Consider the following 18,437-nt stretch of genomic DNA (forward strand, 5'->3'; position numbering starts at 1 on the left):
GGTCCCATCTGCACTGGTGTGGGGCTTATCATCTCCCCTTGGTGGGCTAGGCTGCCGCTGGGGAGAGGGGGTGCCAAGTTCCTCTCCCTGACTCTCTCTCCGCTGGTGGAGGGGGGGACCGACTGTCTCCCCTTCCAATATATTGTCCTGCTGCTGTGGGGCGAGACCAACTGCCTCATCTGCCTCATCTGGGAGAATAGGATCTCCCCTTTGTGAATTAAGCTGCCGCTGGGGAGAGGTGGTCACCGACTCCTCTCCCTGGAACACTTTCAGCCGGTGGGGAGAGGGGGTAGCAGGTTCCTCTCCCTGACACTCTCTCTGCTGGTGGAGGGGGGGACCGACTGTCTCCCCTTTCAATATTTTGTCCTGCTGCCGGGGTGCGAGACCGACGGTCTCTGCTCCCTGCAGGACACTCTGCCGCTGGGGAGGAAGGATGGTACCTTCAGCTCCCTTTAACACACACTGCCGCTGGGGAGGAATTACGGCACCTTCAGCTCCCTGTAACACACACAGCCGCTGGGGAGGAAGGACGACACCTTCAGCTCCCTGTAACACACACTGCCGCTGGGGAGGAAGGACAGCACCTTTGGCTCCCTGGGACTCACACTTCCGCTGGGGAGTAAGGACAGCACCTTTGGCTCCCTGTAACGCACTCTGCTGCTGGGGAGGAAGGACGACACCTTTGGCTCCCTGTACCACACACTGCCGCTGGGGAGGAAGAACGACACCTTCCGCTCCCTGTAACTCACACTGCCACTAGGGAGGAAGGACGACACCTTTGGCTCCCTGTAACTCACTCTGCCGCTGGGGAGGAAGGACGACACCTTTGGCTCCCTGTAACACACACTGCCGCTGGGGAGGAAGAACTGCACCTTCAGCTCCCTGGGATACATACTGCCGCTGGGGATCCTCGCAGGACCAGTCTAGGAGGTCCGCTACCTCGGGTACTGTTGGTTGCTGTTGGGAAAGAGGACCGGTTGTCTCTTCCCGGGCCTCATTGATGAGTCGCAGGTAATCCCACTCCAGGTCACATTCCTGGGCGACCAGATACTGTAGGTCTGCCTCGAGATCAACAGCGCTAGGGAGACATAGCATGTCTTCTCGGTCGTAACACAGGTCCCAAAAACGAGAGTCGGTAGCTTTCCCAAAGTCTTCATCGTCAATATTATCCCAAAATAGGCCAGAGCCAGCATAATCTCCGCTCTCTGGGAACTCATACTCTGCCATCTTGGGGACACACTGAGCTGCGTACCACTGTATCGCCTGGTATGCGTCGTCGAGCGTCAGTTCTGCATATACTAGAATCTTGAGTCTAGTCACCCACACTTCTTCGGTCTTTTTTCTCAGGAGGGGCATCCGCTCTGCCATTTGAGCCAGGATTCGCTGCCTTCTGCTGCGGCGCCGATCCCCTCGCGAATACTGTACTTTCTCTAGGGCTTCGTCCCACAACCCGGCTCTGGCCATCTCTCTGTACCTCAACATGTCCTCCTCTGACACTGCTCCCGACCTCAGGGATACGTAACAGTTCAATCTATCTTGCAACTTCTCCTCCATTTTCTGAGTTCCTTTGTAGATAGGGGCGCTGTACGGATACTAGCGTTACCCTTAATTTGTAAATCCAGGTAATGGTGTTACCTTGTAGCTGTCCTTCTGGGCTGTGGGAATGATCCCGCCGCTTGCCACCAATTGTAACGGACCATTTCGCTCACAAGGGGATAAAAACCGTTTAGGCCATAATCCCCTTCCAGATAGACCAGCAGCTACTGCAATCACCAATCTCCCGAACTGCAAACTACACGAATTCACCAACTCCCGAACAAGAGACACACGAACACTGGAAGCAGCTGAACAGGAAAAGCCATACGAACAACTTACACTCCTGGCAATCGGCATACTATCAAATACCCCAAAGAATGAGACGACCCTTCACTTTGAGGGTTAAGCAGGAACCGACTGTACTTGCACATACAGTCTCTTTTATTCCCAAATACTGTATTTAAAGGGCTCCCAGGGGCAATAGTCAGCAGGCAAGAGGCGGGCAAGCAGCCCCCTCCAAGGACACGTGGCGAGGTTGGTTTCGCCACACCTAGATACAGGGACTCCAAGTGGGAAAGGACAAACACTCCATAGCAGCATACGCAGATGATTTATTGTTCTTTGTAACAGAACCTGAGGTGTCCCCCCCGACAATCATGACAGAATTTTAAACATACGGAAACATCTCTAATCTCAAAATAATTTACACGAAATCAACCATAGATAGAAAAAGGGCTAAGAAACAAATTTCCACCCCATACTACCCAGAGTACAAAGAGACCTAGAAGACTGCTTCGGTAGGATATGGACAGTAAAGATGACACTCCTACACCGAATACTTTACCATTTCCAAACAATACCCTTCACCACCCCTAATGCCTTCTTTACTTCCCTATGTACATTAGTACTGAAATTTATTTGGCGCAAAACCAAAGCCATGACAACCTTACACGTCCAAAGGCGGAGGGTGTACTAGCCCTACCGGACTTTAGACAATATTAGCTGGCGACGCACATCCACAGAGTAACAGAGTGGTCCAAACAGGGAGTTTCCAAACTCTAGAAGACTGTAGAAACAGCGCTAGTAGGACAACCAGTAGAAGTCCTCCCTTGGCTGGACCCACTCCACTGCGCGAGAATAGCAGCCCCTCCCCACTAATCAAAGCCACTTCCTGCCCCCACCACTTTACCCAATAGTATACAACACAGCATTCCCCCAGAACTAGAGGCGCAAGTATTTCAAACACTACTAGGACACAACCTCCCCTAACATAGACATGCGACACAAGACGGTATCATTAAGCCCCTGACGGACCTCCCACAACCCACCACACTGAACTTCATGCATCACTTTCGGTACAGACAACTAGCACAATTTATCACCTCAATACAGCAGACACACTTGGACTCAAGGGAACCCACAGACTTCAAGGCACTGTGTATGGACTGTGAGCCCATGGAGAGGGGACTCTCACTTCTTTACCAATTAATTATGAGACGCAGGAGACTGCCCACTTCAAGCTACATGGGGAAGTGGGAGACCACCCTGGAAATCACACTCATACCCACACAGTGGTCCAAAATCTGCACCCTGACACTGCATTAGTCCAGTGGGATACAAGAAACGGCATCTAAGGTGCTAGCGCACTGGTATCGGACACCACTAACACTGCACGCTATAGACTCCTTGGTAACAGACCGCTACTGGAGATGTAAGCAGGCAACGGGCTCGCTACTACATATATGGTGGGACTGCCACCTAATCAGACCATACTGGACCACTATCCACAAAATACTACAGAAATTCTCAGATGATCCCCCAGCCTTGCAACCTGCTACAATACTCTTATGCCATAACAAACTTCGCACATCGATCTACAAGAAATCATTCCCTATAAGGATTCTCAATGTAGCAAAAGGGATGACCCCCCTCTACTGGAAACAGGAGAGGCCACCCCTGATGGCCACTTGGTTCCAGCGCATGGAAGAGCTACCCATGCTAGCGGAAGGTAAAACGCAGACATATATGGCAATCTGGGCGCAATGGATCTTCACGGTGGAGTCTGCAGATTTCCGCTCCATGTTACACTGATTTTCCCAACTCCCTTCCCTAGACACCCCTCTACTCCCCCCCCCCTCACCTCCCCCGTGCCCACTCTGTGGCGGACACTGAACGGTGCCCTACAAACTGAACCAGGCACCATTTGCAGCTCTTCAAACTAGTTATTATGTTTATTGGCCTTATATCCATATCAGCTAGAAGGGATCTGCAAATCCGCCCATATCTTGTTATGAATTTTTGAGGTACCTGCGCGTACCTAATATCTAAGCCGTTACTTGGAACAGTGCCGGCGAGCATGAACTCAGTGCATTCTCACAATTGAAGCTACCTGCGAGTACCAATGCATGGTCCATAAAAGATCCCTGAAAACAACTTGATCTTAACAAAAAACAAAATGAAACTCCAATAAAATTTAATAAAAAACAACAACAAAAAAACACCTTATTTGGAGGGTGCACATTCCAGTTTTCCAACTTGGAGTTTTTTTTTTACAGCTGGTCATCATGCACCCATTCCTATTTGGGACATTTTTGAAGCTGGCCAATGTAATTTACCCCATCAAGCCATATATTCATGCACTAATTCTACCACCAGTCTTTGTCAAACATTTGTGTAGTATTTTTTTGTGTTATTTTTCTCTCACATTGTACTTTAGGCATGGATTCTCAGTTCCTGTTATGTTTTACTGACAAAGAACACCCCAATATGTGTTCAGCAACATCTCCTGAGTACAACAGTGCCCCCATGTTTTATGGATTTTTGCAAACTTACAGGTCTTTTTTTAGTAGCCACTTAATCACAAACATTGACCAAAATTAGCTTTTATATTTATTTTTTTTGCATTTTATGCACACATAAACTTCCATTTCACTGATGATATTATCAGTATAATACAATTTACTGCTGTAAAACACTCATATCTGTGTAGAGTAATGTCTCACCAGTACAACAGTACCCCTCAAGTACAAGTTTTATGGTGATTTGGAAAGTTACAGGGTCAAACATGAGATTTGCCTATTTCAGTTTTTTCTAAATTGCTATTTGCCAGATTGGCTATGTTGCCTTTGAGATGGTATGGCAGCCCAGAAATTAAAATGAACCCCACCATGAGATACCATTTGAAAAAGTAGACCCAGGGTATTTAAAATGGGGGTATGCCCAGTCTTTTGTAGTAGCCACTTAGCCACAAATACTTGCCAAAGTTAACGTTCATATTTGTTTTTTGCATTTTTTTACACAAAAACTGCACTTTTACTGGTGATTTCATCGTCGTGATAAGTTTTACTATTTTAAACACTCGTATATGTGTTCATAAAAGTCTCCCGGTTATAACAATACCCCCCCATGTACAGGTTTTATGGTGTTTTGGAAAGTTACATGGTTAATATAGGGCTTGCCCAATTCAGTCCCCCTGCTGGCAGCTACATATACTCCTATTGCGATCATGTGATCATGGGGATTACATGGCCCTGGAGGGCCAAGGTGGCTGGGGCTGCTGCATGGGGACTGCTTGGGTCTCTGGCGGAGCCCCCGACCGTGGTTGCCATGGATAGCCGGCTTATGTAAGTCCAGGGCTCCTATTTGCCGTGGACGTACTAGGTACATCTGTGGTCCTTAACAACCCTTTTTTGTCGGACGTACCTAGTACTTTCGCAGTCGTTAAGGGATTAAAGTAGAAGGGGAATCAAAATGAACAGCTGGCTACTGACCTAGGGAGATGTTTGAAAGATTTTAAATGTATATACAGTATACATTATTTGTTTCTCTTATATTTCAGACTATTGCCTCACCTGCTCCATTTGCTGTAGAAACAAGCTGTCAATGCAAAGCACCTCATGAAAAATTAACAATTGTTCAGGCTCATGTAGGTACGCCAGGTAAGTTATTTCTGTTCCTGCAATAGCTTTGAAACAAAACACCTATGATTTGTCTCATTTACTATTTAGATAACATATTAGAGTGCTCCAGTTATGCATAAATTACATGGTGTCACTTTATAGATTAGTTAATTATATATTCCTTGTGTTAGCCAAATTGCTCAGAAATGTAAAGATGAAATGTTATTTCTATATTTTTTTTTTTGGGGGGGGGGGGGTTGCCTCTATCTGTATGCTGTTGGCATAGAGGTGCACATTACAACTATGACCCTTGAAAATGACCACTTTACATGAATTTTGCTTCCAAAATCATAAGTAGCATCCTAGAATTTGCATTGTATGAATGCTTAAATCCTATATAATGGATCTATTTGCGAAGGCAGCATCAAACATCAGATACATATAAATTTTAATCTCTACATTTTCTTTCAACTTAACTAAAAGTTTATGAATTATGTTTAAAGGGTTACTTAAATCACCATGACTACTTTGGTAAATTTGAAGTGGTCATGGTGCCTGGAGTACATTTTGCTGTGAAATGCTGCACATACATACTCCAGGGATTCCACCTCCAGCAGCATCATTGGGGTTTCATTACCCAACATGGGAGCAAATGTTCTGAGCTGGCTAATGTGCATTGTGTGTAAATTTGTCATCAGCACACAGATCATGCCTGTGACAGCCAGCCAGTGATGTTATGGCCACCCCTTCTATGCCGCTAATGTTCTCCCCTGCATTCCTTCCTTGGCAGCGAAGGGGAGTGACCTCAGTGGAGGAGGATTAGGCTGAGGGGTGAACTTGGCCTTGGCGCTGGTTTTTAAACAGCAGGACTTGCATGGTAAAGGTTATTCTACCTAAAACCAGTTGTTCTTTAAAAAACTGTTTTTTGTTTGGAGTAAATCTTTAAAGGAATACTCTATTCTCTACTCGGGTAAATATGTACTGTTACTCGCAACAGAAGAACAGTGGTGGGCTAAGGGTATCAGCTCATTCTCTCAGCACAGCACCGAGACTGATAGGGAAAATAGAGGAAGTGGCATGATTGGTGTCTAATATGCAACTTCTGTGTCAAACTGGTAGACAATTTAACAATATTGCCCAGGATCTCCAGCACCCTCAACAACTCAATGAGATGAACAGATCATGCCACTGCAATCTCACTAATTCTCTGCCGTTTAGGAGTTAAATATTTTTTGTTTCTCTTTATGCAACCCTAGCCAAATCTACCCTGGTTCAATATACAAAATAATCTGTGCTTTATAGGCGCTTTAAATAGAATTAAAACAAGTGCTCTTTAATACAGCTGCTCACACACAAAAAGTGGGACCTCTCCAATCCCTCACATTCAATGAATACAAGGTACACTATTTCCACAACCCGTGTGTAATAGTGAAAGTGCGTAGCGCTATAAAATATTTACTTACTCCCCAAATTGCTTTAGGGGTGTAGATAGTCTCCTGGTAGCTAGAAGAAATTAAAGGTACATAGTGTGTTCCAATTTTTACAAATAATTATACCCCTTATAATTAAGAAGCACTCACGTGGTTTAGAGCCTATTTGGATTGGCTCTAATCACTTTCGCTTTGTGTCATTCAGGTGACACACACCTCAACGTCCAGATGGAGTGTACTCCTCAGAGAGGGAAACAAAAACAGGGGAGGGGAGGACAGGAAGAGCTCGCCCTGGTGTTGAAATCAGTAAAATAGTCCAAAATCTACCCTGGTTGCATGAAAAAAAGGTTTAATTTTCAGACGTCAGACGTTAACTTGCTTTAGAAGTTTTGTCTCATGCTCTGCAAATTTAATTTTATTCACACCCAGGAGGCTCCTTCAGTCTCTACAGGGAGTGCAGAATTATTAGGCAAGTTGTATTTTTGAGGATTAATTTTATTATTGAACAACAACCATGTTCTCAATGAACCCAAAAAACTCATTAATATCAAAGCTGAATATTTTTGGAAGTAGTTTTTAGTTTGTTTTTAGTTATAGCTATTTTAGGGGGATATCTGTGTGTGCAGGTGACTATTACTGTGCATAATTATTAGGCAACTTAACAAAAAACAAATATATACCCATTTCAATTATTTATTTTTACCAGTGAAACCAATATAACATCTCAACATTCACAAATATACATTTCTTACATTCAAAAACATAACAAAAACAAATCAGTGACCAGTATAGCCACCTTTCTTTGCAAGGACACTCAAAAGCCTGCCATCCATGGATTCTGTCAGTGTTTTGATCTGTTCACCATCAACATTGCGTGCAGCAGCAACCACAGCCTCCCAGACACTGTTCAGAGAGGTGTACTGTTTTCCCTCCTTGTAAATCTCACATTTGATGATGGACCACAGGTTCTCAATGGGGTTCAGATCAGGTGAACAAGGAGGCCATGTCATTAGATTTTCTTCTTTTATACCCTTTCTTGCCAGCCACGCTGTGGAGTACTTGGACGCGTGTGATGGAGCATTGTCCTGCATGAAAATCATGTTTTTCTTGAAGGATGCAGACTTCTTCCTGTACCACTGCTTGAAGAAGGTGTCTTCCAGAAACTGGGAGTTGAGCTTGACTCCATCCTCAACCCGAAAAGGCCCCACAAGCTCATCTTTGATGATACCAGCCCAAACCAGTACTCCACCTCCACCTTGCTGGCGTCTGAGTCGGACTGGAGCTCTCTGCCCTTTACCAATCCATCCATCTGGCCCATCAAGACTCACTCTCATTTCATCAGTCCATAAAACCTTAGAAAAATCAGTCTTGAGATATTTCTTGGCCCAGTCTTGACGTTTCAGCTTGTGTGTCTTGTTCAGTAGTGGTCGTCTTTCAGCCTTTCTTACCTTGGCCATGTCTCTGAGTATTGCACACCTTGTGCTTTTGGGCACTCCAGTGATGTTGCAGCTCTGAAATATGGCCAAACTGGTGGCAAGTGGCATCTTGGCAGCTGCACGCTTGACTTTTCTCAGTTCATGGGCAGTTATTTTGCGCCTTGGTTTCTCCACACGCTTCTTGCGACCCTGTTGACTATTTTGAATGAAACGCTTGATTGTTCGATGATCACGCTTCAGAAGCTTTGCAATTTTAAGAGTGCTGCATCCCTCTGCAAGATATCTCACTATTTATGACTTTTCTGAGCCTGTCAAGTCCTTCTTTTGACCCATTTTGCCAAAGGAAAGGAAGTTGCCTAATAATTATGCACACCTGATATAGGGTGTTGATGTCATTAGACCACACCCCTTCTCATTACAGAGATGCACATCACCTAATATGCTTAATTGGTAGTAGGCTTTCAAGCCTATACAGCTTGGAGTAAGACAACATGCATAAAGAGGATGATGTGGTCAAAATACTCATTTGCCTAATAATTCTGCACACAGTGTATAAGGCTATACAGAGCAGGAGATAAAAAAAATTCTAGATCAGCCAGACAGGAACCTATAATATTTTCCTTTACTAGAAAGTGTTTAGGAAGGTCCAAGTCACATGCAGGGAGGTGTGACTAGGTCTGTCTAAACAAAGTGATTTAACTCCTAAATGGCAGAGAATTGAGAAATGAGACTGCAGGGGCATGATCTATACACATAAACTACTTCATTTAGTTATGTTGGTGAATATAGTATCCCTTCAATCAGTGGCAATATGCACAGTCATGTAAGCCAAGGCTAAAAATATATACCTCAATTTAATAAGCTGTCCATATTATTCAATACTCTTAGAAAAACTTTCCGAATTATGTATCTACAAACATCCAAATAGCCCTTAATTGTGACTTCTGCAGAATAATGGTTTCTAACACTATTGAATCATTTTGGAAAATTTAATAAATCAAGGCCATAATTTGAATTTAGTTTTTGTTTTTAATGTTTTTATATACGTTTTTCAACATAAAATAGAAAATATAGAAAAATAAAAAGCAAAAACAAAAATCCATGTCCATGTCTCCATGAAAGAGTAAAGATGAGTAATAGAATAGAGTTGTACTCTTATAGGAGACATTGTTGAGTGAAGGAAAGAAAAAGCTGGTAGAGCTGCACATGGGATGGGAGCATTCAATGTAACAGGATGTGATATGTTGTCATTTGAAATTATGGGAATTCTCACAAATAGCAAAGAGATAGAATCAACAAGTGTCATGTGACAGAGACAGTTTTTGTTTTTAATCAGGAGGTTTAAGAGAAACAATAGTTAAATCATCTAGGGAAAAGATTCCTAATTCTGTTTTGTATGCAGTGTCTTAGCAGGGAAAAAAATCTCATCAATAACTGTGTATAGCAGACATCGGTGATATCCGTGAATCAGTAAAACATATGAAGGCTGTAGCATACAGTGGTTGACTTGTAGCCCAATCCTGTGTAATCAACTGGAATCCCTGGTTCATGCATGCTTGCTTTGTTAGCATCCTAGAAGTTAATGGGTTTTACAGTTACAAATGAAAGAGAAGAACAACATCCGTTTACATTACAGTTCACATTACAAGGACATTACTGCTTGTGTACTTACAAGGTTATCTATCAGTGCTGTAGAGTGCACGTATCCTCCATACTTGCATTGCTAATGCACAATGTATCAAACAAAAGAATATAAGTGTGTAAGGCATTTCAATCAATAAAAAAAACAAAAAAAAACAACAAGATCTAGAAACGGATATAAAAAGTGTTTCCCCATCACTGTGTTTAAACAGTTATTTCTTCTACTTTTATTGTAGATACACAACTTCTTTCTGTACGTTTGTATATTGGTTTACTTATCTTTTGCACTTGGTTTTTTGATGCACTGGTATATTGTTTTGTTTATGTTATATAATGCACAATGTATGTTACCATCGATACGTCCATGACTTAAGAGCATTGTACCATAAAGTGTATTGTTCCTACCAACATTATTCATTCTCTGCCATAGCTCTTTTCTTCTGCTAAAAACTCTTCTTAGGTCCTCCACAGTGGCATACTAACTAGGGGACAGGGGTGTGCCCCCATATTTATGTATCACAGTTTATCCCTATTACCCTTTGCCACCATCAGGGCATGACAACCATGACGGTTGTCATGGGCCCGGCGGTCCTAAGGGGCTCGGACTGCTCTGGGAGTTCCGGGGGACCACATTGCCTATGTACGCATATATAAAGCGATTTTCACTATATATATATGTACTTGCGAGCTCCCAGCTTCCTGTTTGTTGCAGAGGAGGCCTGCTGCACACTCCTACTTACCTTCCCAGCAGCTCCCTTAAGCACCCCTGTCTAAATCTTGCGAGTACCGCGGCCCTCCGAGCATTGCCACGGGTTACCATGGCAACATGCCGCCCGCCACGCAGGCCCAGAGAGTTAGACAGGGGAGCTGAAGGGAGCTGCTGGGAAGGGAAGTGAGAGTGTGCTGTGGGCCCCATCTGCAGAGTCCAGCGGTTGGCGCCTAGGGCAGCACAAAACCAGGATACACCCCTGGTAGTGGATGCAGAGTTTGTGTGTATTAGATACGGTGTGTATAGTGAATGCAGAGTGTGTGTTTGTGTAGTAGATGTAGTGTGTGTGTGGTGTAGTGAATGTAGAGTATGTGTTTGTGTAGTGGATGTAGTGTGTGTTTGTGTAGTGATTGCAACATGCTGGGGGGGGATTTCTCTTTCTCCCTGGGGGTCCAGTGGCTGCTAGGCGGGCGGCACTGGTTGGCGGCTGGCAGGGGAGCACTTTCCCCTGAGCAATCTGCTCAGCTCCCTCGCGCGCCGCAGAGTGAGGCTGGGAGCCGGAATATGACGTCATATTCCGGCTCCCAGCCTATCTCTGCGGTGCGCGAGGGAGCTGAGCAGACAGCTCAGAGGAAGAGCTCCCTCACCAGCCGCCCGCCAGCGCCCCCGACCTCCCAGCAGCCAGCCCATCAGCCCAACCGGAATGTCAGTTAGCCGCAAGGCTAACAAGACATTTGCCCTGGACATTTGGGGGCGGCTTTTTTTTCCGCCCCCTGGAAAATGCCGCCCAAGGCAAATGCCTTGTTTGCCTCGCGGCTAAAACGCCCCTGTCCACTACACAAACATACACTCTGCATTCACTGTACACACCACATCTAATGCACACAAACACTACATCCACTACACAACCACACACACTCTGCATTCACTATACACACACTAAATCCACTGCACATAAACACACTCTGCATGCACTATACAAACTGCATCTTATGCACAAACACACACTCAGCATCTCATATACACCTCATACATTACACAAATGTACAATCTGCATCCACTACACACACCACATCCACTTTACACATGCACTCTGCATCCACTACACACATTCTACATCCACTATACACACACCACAATCAGTACACACACTGCATTACTATGGGCGGACTCAGGGGCGGCTGTCATGGACCATCAAAGGCTGGTCACCTCTTATATTCAGGGGACTCCAAATTGGCAACAAGCGCTTGGAGAAGCAATAAACACACGACACAGATGGTTGTGAGACCAGAATGACTTCTGTTTGTTTATTCAAAGTAGGGTGTGTTTATATTGTTGCAGCTTAGCTTGAAGGTTAAAAAATAAGGTGGTTAAAAGTAGGCGCATTTATACACAATATTGTTACAGTTTAGCTTGAAGGTTTAAAAATAAATAATGTAGTTAAAGATAGGAAAGTCAAAAAATAAAATAAGTTAATGTGGTTACATATATCATAAGTAGTGATGTACCGAACTGTTCGCCGGCGAATAGTTCCTGGCGAACATAGTGTGTTCGCGTTCGCCACGGCGGGCGAACACATGCGCGGTTCGATCCGCCCCCTATTCGTCATCATTGAGTAAACTTTGACCCTGTGCCTCACAGTCAGCAGACACATTCCAGCAAATTAGCAGCAGACCCTCCCTTCCAGACCCTCCCACCTCCTGTACAGCATCCATTTTAGATTAATTCTGAAGCTGCATTCTTAGATAGAGGAGGGAAAGTGTAGCTGCTGCTCATTTGATAGGGAAATGGATAGCTAGGCTAGGGTATTCAGTGTCCACTACAGTCCTGAAGGACTCATCTGATCTCTCTTTTTAGGGCTAGAACATCAGTCTGCTTTTTTTTTTTTTTTCTTTCTGTGTAATGTAATTGCAGTTGCCTGCCTGCCAGCTTCTGTGTCAGGCTCACAGTGGATACTGTGCCCACTTGCCCAGTGCCACCATTCATATCTGGTGTCACAATAGCTTGCATTTAAAAACAATTTTTTTTTTCACTGTAATAGATTGAATAGCAGTTAGTTGTCTGCAAGCGTCTGGGTGTCAGGCCTTCAGCGTGTACTCTGCCAACTTCTGCCAGTCCACTTTGCCACTCATATCTGGTGTCACAATAGCGTGCCTTTAAAAAGAAAAAAAAGTTTTTCACTGTAAGCTAATAGCAGTCAGTGTCCTTCAAGCGGGTGTCAGGCCTTTAGCGTGTACTCTGCCAACCTCTGCCAGTCCACTTTGCACTCATATCTGGTGTCACAATAGCGTTCCTTTAAAAAGAAAAAAAGTTTTTCACTGTAAGCTAATAGCAGTCAGTGTCCTTCAAGCGGGTGTCAGGCCTTCAGCGTGTACTCTGCCAACCTCTGCCAGTCCACTTTGCCACTCACTTCCGCAGTGGAAGGTACCCGACCGAAATTTATTTTCACAAAAGGCAATCACCAACCTGTACTCGATTGTGCAAAAGGAAGTAATGGCATGTCTGGCACACAGTGTTGGGGCAAGGGTCCATCTGTCACGTTTACATAGATTGATATGGAGCGCTACTGCAGATTTCTTAGGACTTAAATTGATGATTAGGAAAATTAGAGAATAATATAGGAATTGTAATTTTTAATATAGGAAAATACAGGTACTGTATCTTTAATTACTTCGCTGTTGGTTCAATTGGAGTAAGCAGCTTCCTATATACATGCAATCTAGCACATTGGTGTTGTAAAAAGCTATAATTGAAGTTGTAACAAGAGAGATTCGTTTTGGGGTTAGAGATAGCAGGCCAGAAGCAGCTGGTGCCTGAATGCTTAACGGACTTGAAAGCAGACTATGGAAGGAATGCTCACAGGGCCGGTGCTTGGATTTTTAGGTACATAGGCGAAGATGCATTTTTCCGCCCCCCCCCCAAAAAAACATCTTCACCTATGTGCCTCTTAACCAGCCCCTCTCCCCTCCCCGACCAATAGTGGTCCCTTCCCTGCCCCTTAGTGTTCTTCTCCCCTCCCCCCTCTTGTCCCTGTCTCTTGGTGTTTCTCTCCCATTCCCTCCCTGTCCCTTGGTGCACCCCACACCCCGTTAGTGGTTACACTCCCCTTCCTGGTGTGCCTTCTACCTCTATTGTTGCATTGCCTAGCGGAGCAGATCCCCTAAAGGAGCTTCAGTTTTCTGTACCCGGCCGAACTGACAGGGAGTGCTCTCTCTGTGAGCACCTCCTGTCAGTCTGGCCAGGTACAGGAAACAGAAGCTCCTGTACTGCGCTCTGCTCCGCTACACTCTGTACACACTGACAGTCACACGCTCAATGACAAACATACAGACGTCACTGACAGACACAGACTCATTGACACTCATTGACAGACACACGGATAGTCACACACATACTCAATGACAAACATACTCTCACTGATTTGACAGACACACACTCATACACTGACAAACACACTCATCATACACTGACAGACACACTCCTAAACTCACATGCACACACACAGACGCACTCACTCACACACGCTGTCACTCATAGACGCACGCTGTCACTCACAGACGCACACTCTGTCACTCACAGACGCACACGCTGTCACTCACAGACGCACACGCTGTCACTCACAGACACACACACAGACACTCACAGACACACACACTGTCACTCACAGACACAGACACTCACAGACACACACACTGTCACTCACAGACACACACACTGTCACTCACAGACACACACAGACACTCACAGACACACAGACACTCACAGACACACACAAATACACTCACAGACACACACACTGTCACTCACAGACACTCACAGACACAAACAAATACACTCACAGACACACACACTGTCACTCACAGACACTCACATACACACACACTGTCACTCACATATACACACTGTCACTCACAGACACACACGCTGTCACTCACAGACACACACACAGACACTCACAGACACACACACTGTCACTCACAGACACAGACACTCACAGACACACACACTGTCACTCACAGACACACACACTGTCACTCACAGACACACACACTGTCACTCACAGACACACACACAGACACTCACAGACACACACACTGTCACTCACAGACACACACAGACACTCACAGACACACACACTGTCACTCACAGACACACACACTGTCACTCACAGACACACACACTGTCACTCACAGACACACACACTGTCACTCAGACACACACACAGACACTCACAGACACACACACAGACACTCACATACACACACACTGTCAATCACAGACACACACACAGACACTCACAGACACTCACAGACACACATCACATACATTCACTAATTATTTTAATAAATATACATTTTCCACCCAGCCTCCTTACCTGGAGAGCTGGTGTGGATGATGCATCCTTCCCTGGGGTCCTGCTGAGCGGCGTGCGGCTGTGCTGTGCGGAGATCAGGCGCTGCGAGGGAGCTCTAATCTCACCGCTCTGCTCCCTTGCACGCTGTCTGCTGATACCGCGGGAGCCGGAATATGACGTCATATTTCGGCTCCCGCGGTAATCAGCAGACAGCGCGCGAGGGAGCAGAGCGGTGAGATTAGAGCTCCCTCGCCGCGCCTGATCTCCGCACAGCACAGCCGCGCCGGGGGCCGAGATGGTGGCTGGCAGGAGGGAGAGCTTCCCTCCTGCCGGTCACTGAAATTTTGCGCCCCCAGAGCCCGTGCGCCCTAAGGCGGCCGCCTGTGCCGCCTTATGGACGCGCCGGCCCTGAATGCTCAGCAGGCTTGAGAGAGGGAAAGCTCTTATCACAGATGAAACAATTGACTTAGCTTCCAGAGAGTGAAAATCAGGTTCCCGGAGTTCTCCTCCGGTGAGGTTCTTTCTGAGACAGGATGAGAGAAATCCAGATACTAGCCGTGGTCAAGGAGAGGAGAAGGAGGTTAGTTCGAGTTCCAGTCCGGATCGGTACACAGGTATGTTTGCAGAGAAACTTTTAGCCGGTTTGATATCGCGTTAACGCTGTTCAATAATCCAGCGTCTTGTATCTGGCGCGGTCGCATTATGTAGCGTGGCGAGACCGCGTCAGAGAGGGGGTGTGGCTAAACTCCGTCAACCCGGAAGAGACAAGGAATTACCGGTAGTTGGGGCATGACAGTACCCTCCCTGTAAGGAGCACCCACAGGGTGCTATCAACGTGGTTCAGAAGGATAGAGTTTGTGGAATGCGGAAATTAACCTATTGGCATGGATCACAGAGGAGTTTTCCCATGTATCTTCATCAACTCCGTAACCCTTCCATCTAATGAGGTACTGTAGAGAGCCACGATGGATCCGTGAATCCAGAATCTTTTGGATTTCGTATTCTTCTTCACCTTGTACCAAAACAGGATCAGGAGAAGTAATTACATCTCTATGGAAAGGGTCAGGAAGATGGGGTTTGAGCAAGGAAACATGGAAGACAGGGTGAAGTTTCAAAGTAGGTGGAAGCTTCAATTTCACAACGTTACGGTTGATAATAGACAATATTTGAAAAGTACCAAGAAAAAGGGAACTTAGTTTCTTTGAAGGACGGTTGGTGGATATGTTTTTTGAGGAGAGCCAGACAAGATCACCAATTTTATAAGCGGGGGGAGGTTGTCTCTTAGTATCCAAAAACTTATTTTGGTTGGAGGATGCTAATTCAAGATTTTCATGTAATTTTCGAAATAGGGAGGACATGTGAGAGATTTGATTTGAAACGGTGGGGTTAGATGAAGGAATTGTATGAGCAGGAAACGAAGAGGGATGAAACCCATAATTGGAGAAGAAGGGAGTCATTTTGCTACTTGTATGAACTGAGTTGTTATATGCAAAATCGGCCATGGGCAACCATGTCATCCAGTCATCTTGTAAGTGGGAACAATAGCATCGTAAATATTGCTCTAAGCATTGGTTAACTCTTTCAGTTTGCCCATTGGTTTGGGGATGATAAGCGGAAGACAGTTTACATTGAATACGAAGAGAAGCACACAATGAGTTCCAGAATTTGGAGGTAAACTGGGTTCCTCGGTCTGATATGATTTCATCTGGAAGTCCATGAAGTTTCACTATATTATCGAGGAATACTTTTGAGAGTTCAGATGATGAGGGTAATTTCTTCAAAGGGATAAAATGGGACATTTTTGTGAAGCGGTCCACTACTACTAAAATGGTGGTATGATGTTGAGAAGGGGGAAGTTCCACCGAGAAGTCCATGGAAATGGATTGCCAAGGTCTCTCCGGAATCGGTAGATTCAATAATTGACCAAAGGGGTGATGATGTTCAGATTTGGATCTTTGGCAGGTTGAACAAGTTTTGACATAGGATTCGATGGTGGTGTCCTGGCGAGGCCACCAATAATATATTTTGGATAATTCTAGGGTCTTTTTTATACCAGGATGACCAGCCAGAGGAGAATCATGAATGAATTTGAGTATTTTATTTCTGAATGCGGGAGGAATGTAAATTCTGTCATTGAAATAATAGAGACCATCTTTCTTTGATAACTTAATTGATTTAGGAAGTTCAAGAGCATCTTTACTTAGGCCTTTTATGTCATCTATGAGGGACGTTAAGATTCCGATGACTGTATGTGGAGGAGGTTCCAATTCAAGGTCTTGGTGAATTCTGGAAAGGGCATCCGCTTTTTTGTTCCTAGATCCGGGTCTAAAGACAATTTGAAAATGAAACCGGGAGAAGAAAAGATTCCATCTTACTTGCCTAGCAGAGAGAGTCTTGTTGGAGTGAAGATATTCAAGGTTTTTATGGTCAGTATAAACCATTATAGGAGCTTGTGTTCCTTCAAGAAGATGTCGCCAGGTTTCTAAGGCTGCTTTTATACTCAATCATTATTTTTCTCCTATAGGGTAATTTTTTTCGGCAGGAGACATTGAACGTGAAAAAAAGGCAACTGGATGAAGAGGATCTTGAGGAGTTTTGTGTTGGGAGAGGACAGCTCCGATGGCTGTTTCTGAAGCATCTGTTTCAAGGACATAGAGACATGTGGGGTTTGGAAGTTGAAGAATAGGAGCAGTAGTAAATCTTCTTTTTAATTCATCGAAGGCTTTTTGAGCCTTTTCATTCCAATGGAAAGGATGTTTTTTGCTGTTAAGTGAATTAAGTGAATGAGCTACGTCAGAGTAATTTTTAATACATTTTCTGTAGAAGTTGGCAAACCCCAGAAAACGTTGTAATTCTTTTACATTAGAAGGAATGGGCCAGTTGAGGATACAATTGATTTTAGAACTATCCATGCTTATCGAATGAGGGGTAATAACGTAACCTAAAAAGGTTATTTCATTGACGTTAAAAATAAATTTTTCTGGTTTAGCGTATAATTTATGAGTTCTAAGTCTGGATAACACCCATCTCACGTGTTTTTTGTGTTCCTCAGGAGTATTAGAATATATAAGAATGTCATCTAAATAAATGATAACACAGACGTCTAGAAGATCCCTGAAGATGTCATTTATAAAATGTTGAAAGGTTGCAGAGGCCGAAAGGCATCACAAGATACTCGTAGAGTCCATATCTCGTTCGGAAAGCAGTTTTCCATTCATCGTTAGCTTTGATTCTAATGAGGTTATATGCCCCACGGAGGTCGAGCTTGGTGTAGATAGTAGCAGTTTTTAACCGTTCAATCAATTCATTTATCAGGGGAAGAGGGTAACGATTTTTAACTGTTATTTTGTTTAAAGCTCTGTAATCTATGATGGGACGTATAGTCTGGTCTTTATTTCTCACGAAAAACATACTGGAGGCAGCAGGTGAGCT

General features: G+C 44.6%; 1 protein-coding gene across 4 annotated transcripts in view; it reads left to right on the top strand.

The window, feature by feature from the left end:
- The window catches only part of PCYT1B (phosphate cytidylyltransferase 1B, choline), a 140,095-nt gene that overhangs the window by 85,050 nt on the left and 36,608 nt on the right, over window positions 1-18,437 (top strand). For all 4 annotated transcript variants that reach the window (XM_063444290.1, XM_063444291.1, XM_063444292.1 and 1 more), the window contains exon 2: window positions 5,375-5,474. In XM_063444290.1, coding sequence (XP_063300360.1) covers window positions 5,375-5,474 — 100 coding nt within the window. The remainder of the gene's footprint in view (window positions 1-5,374; window positions 5,475-18,437) is intronic.

The sequence above is a fragment of the Pelobates fuscus genome, chromosome 1 (genome assembly GCF_036172605.1).
Source record: "Pelobates fuscus isolate aPelFus1 chromosome 1, aPelFus1.pri, whole genome shotgun sequence".
In the NCBI taxonomy this organism is placed as follows: Eukaryota; Metazoa; Chordata; class Amphibia; order Anura; family Pelobatidae; genus Pelobates; species Pelobates fuscus.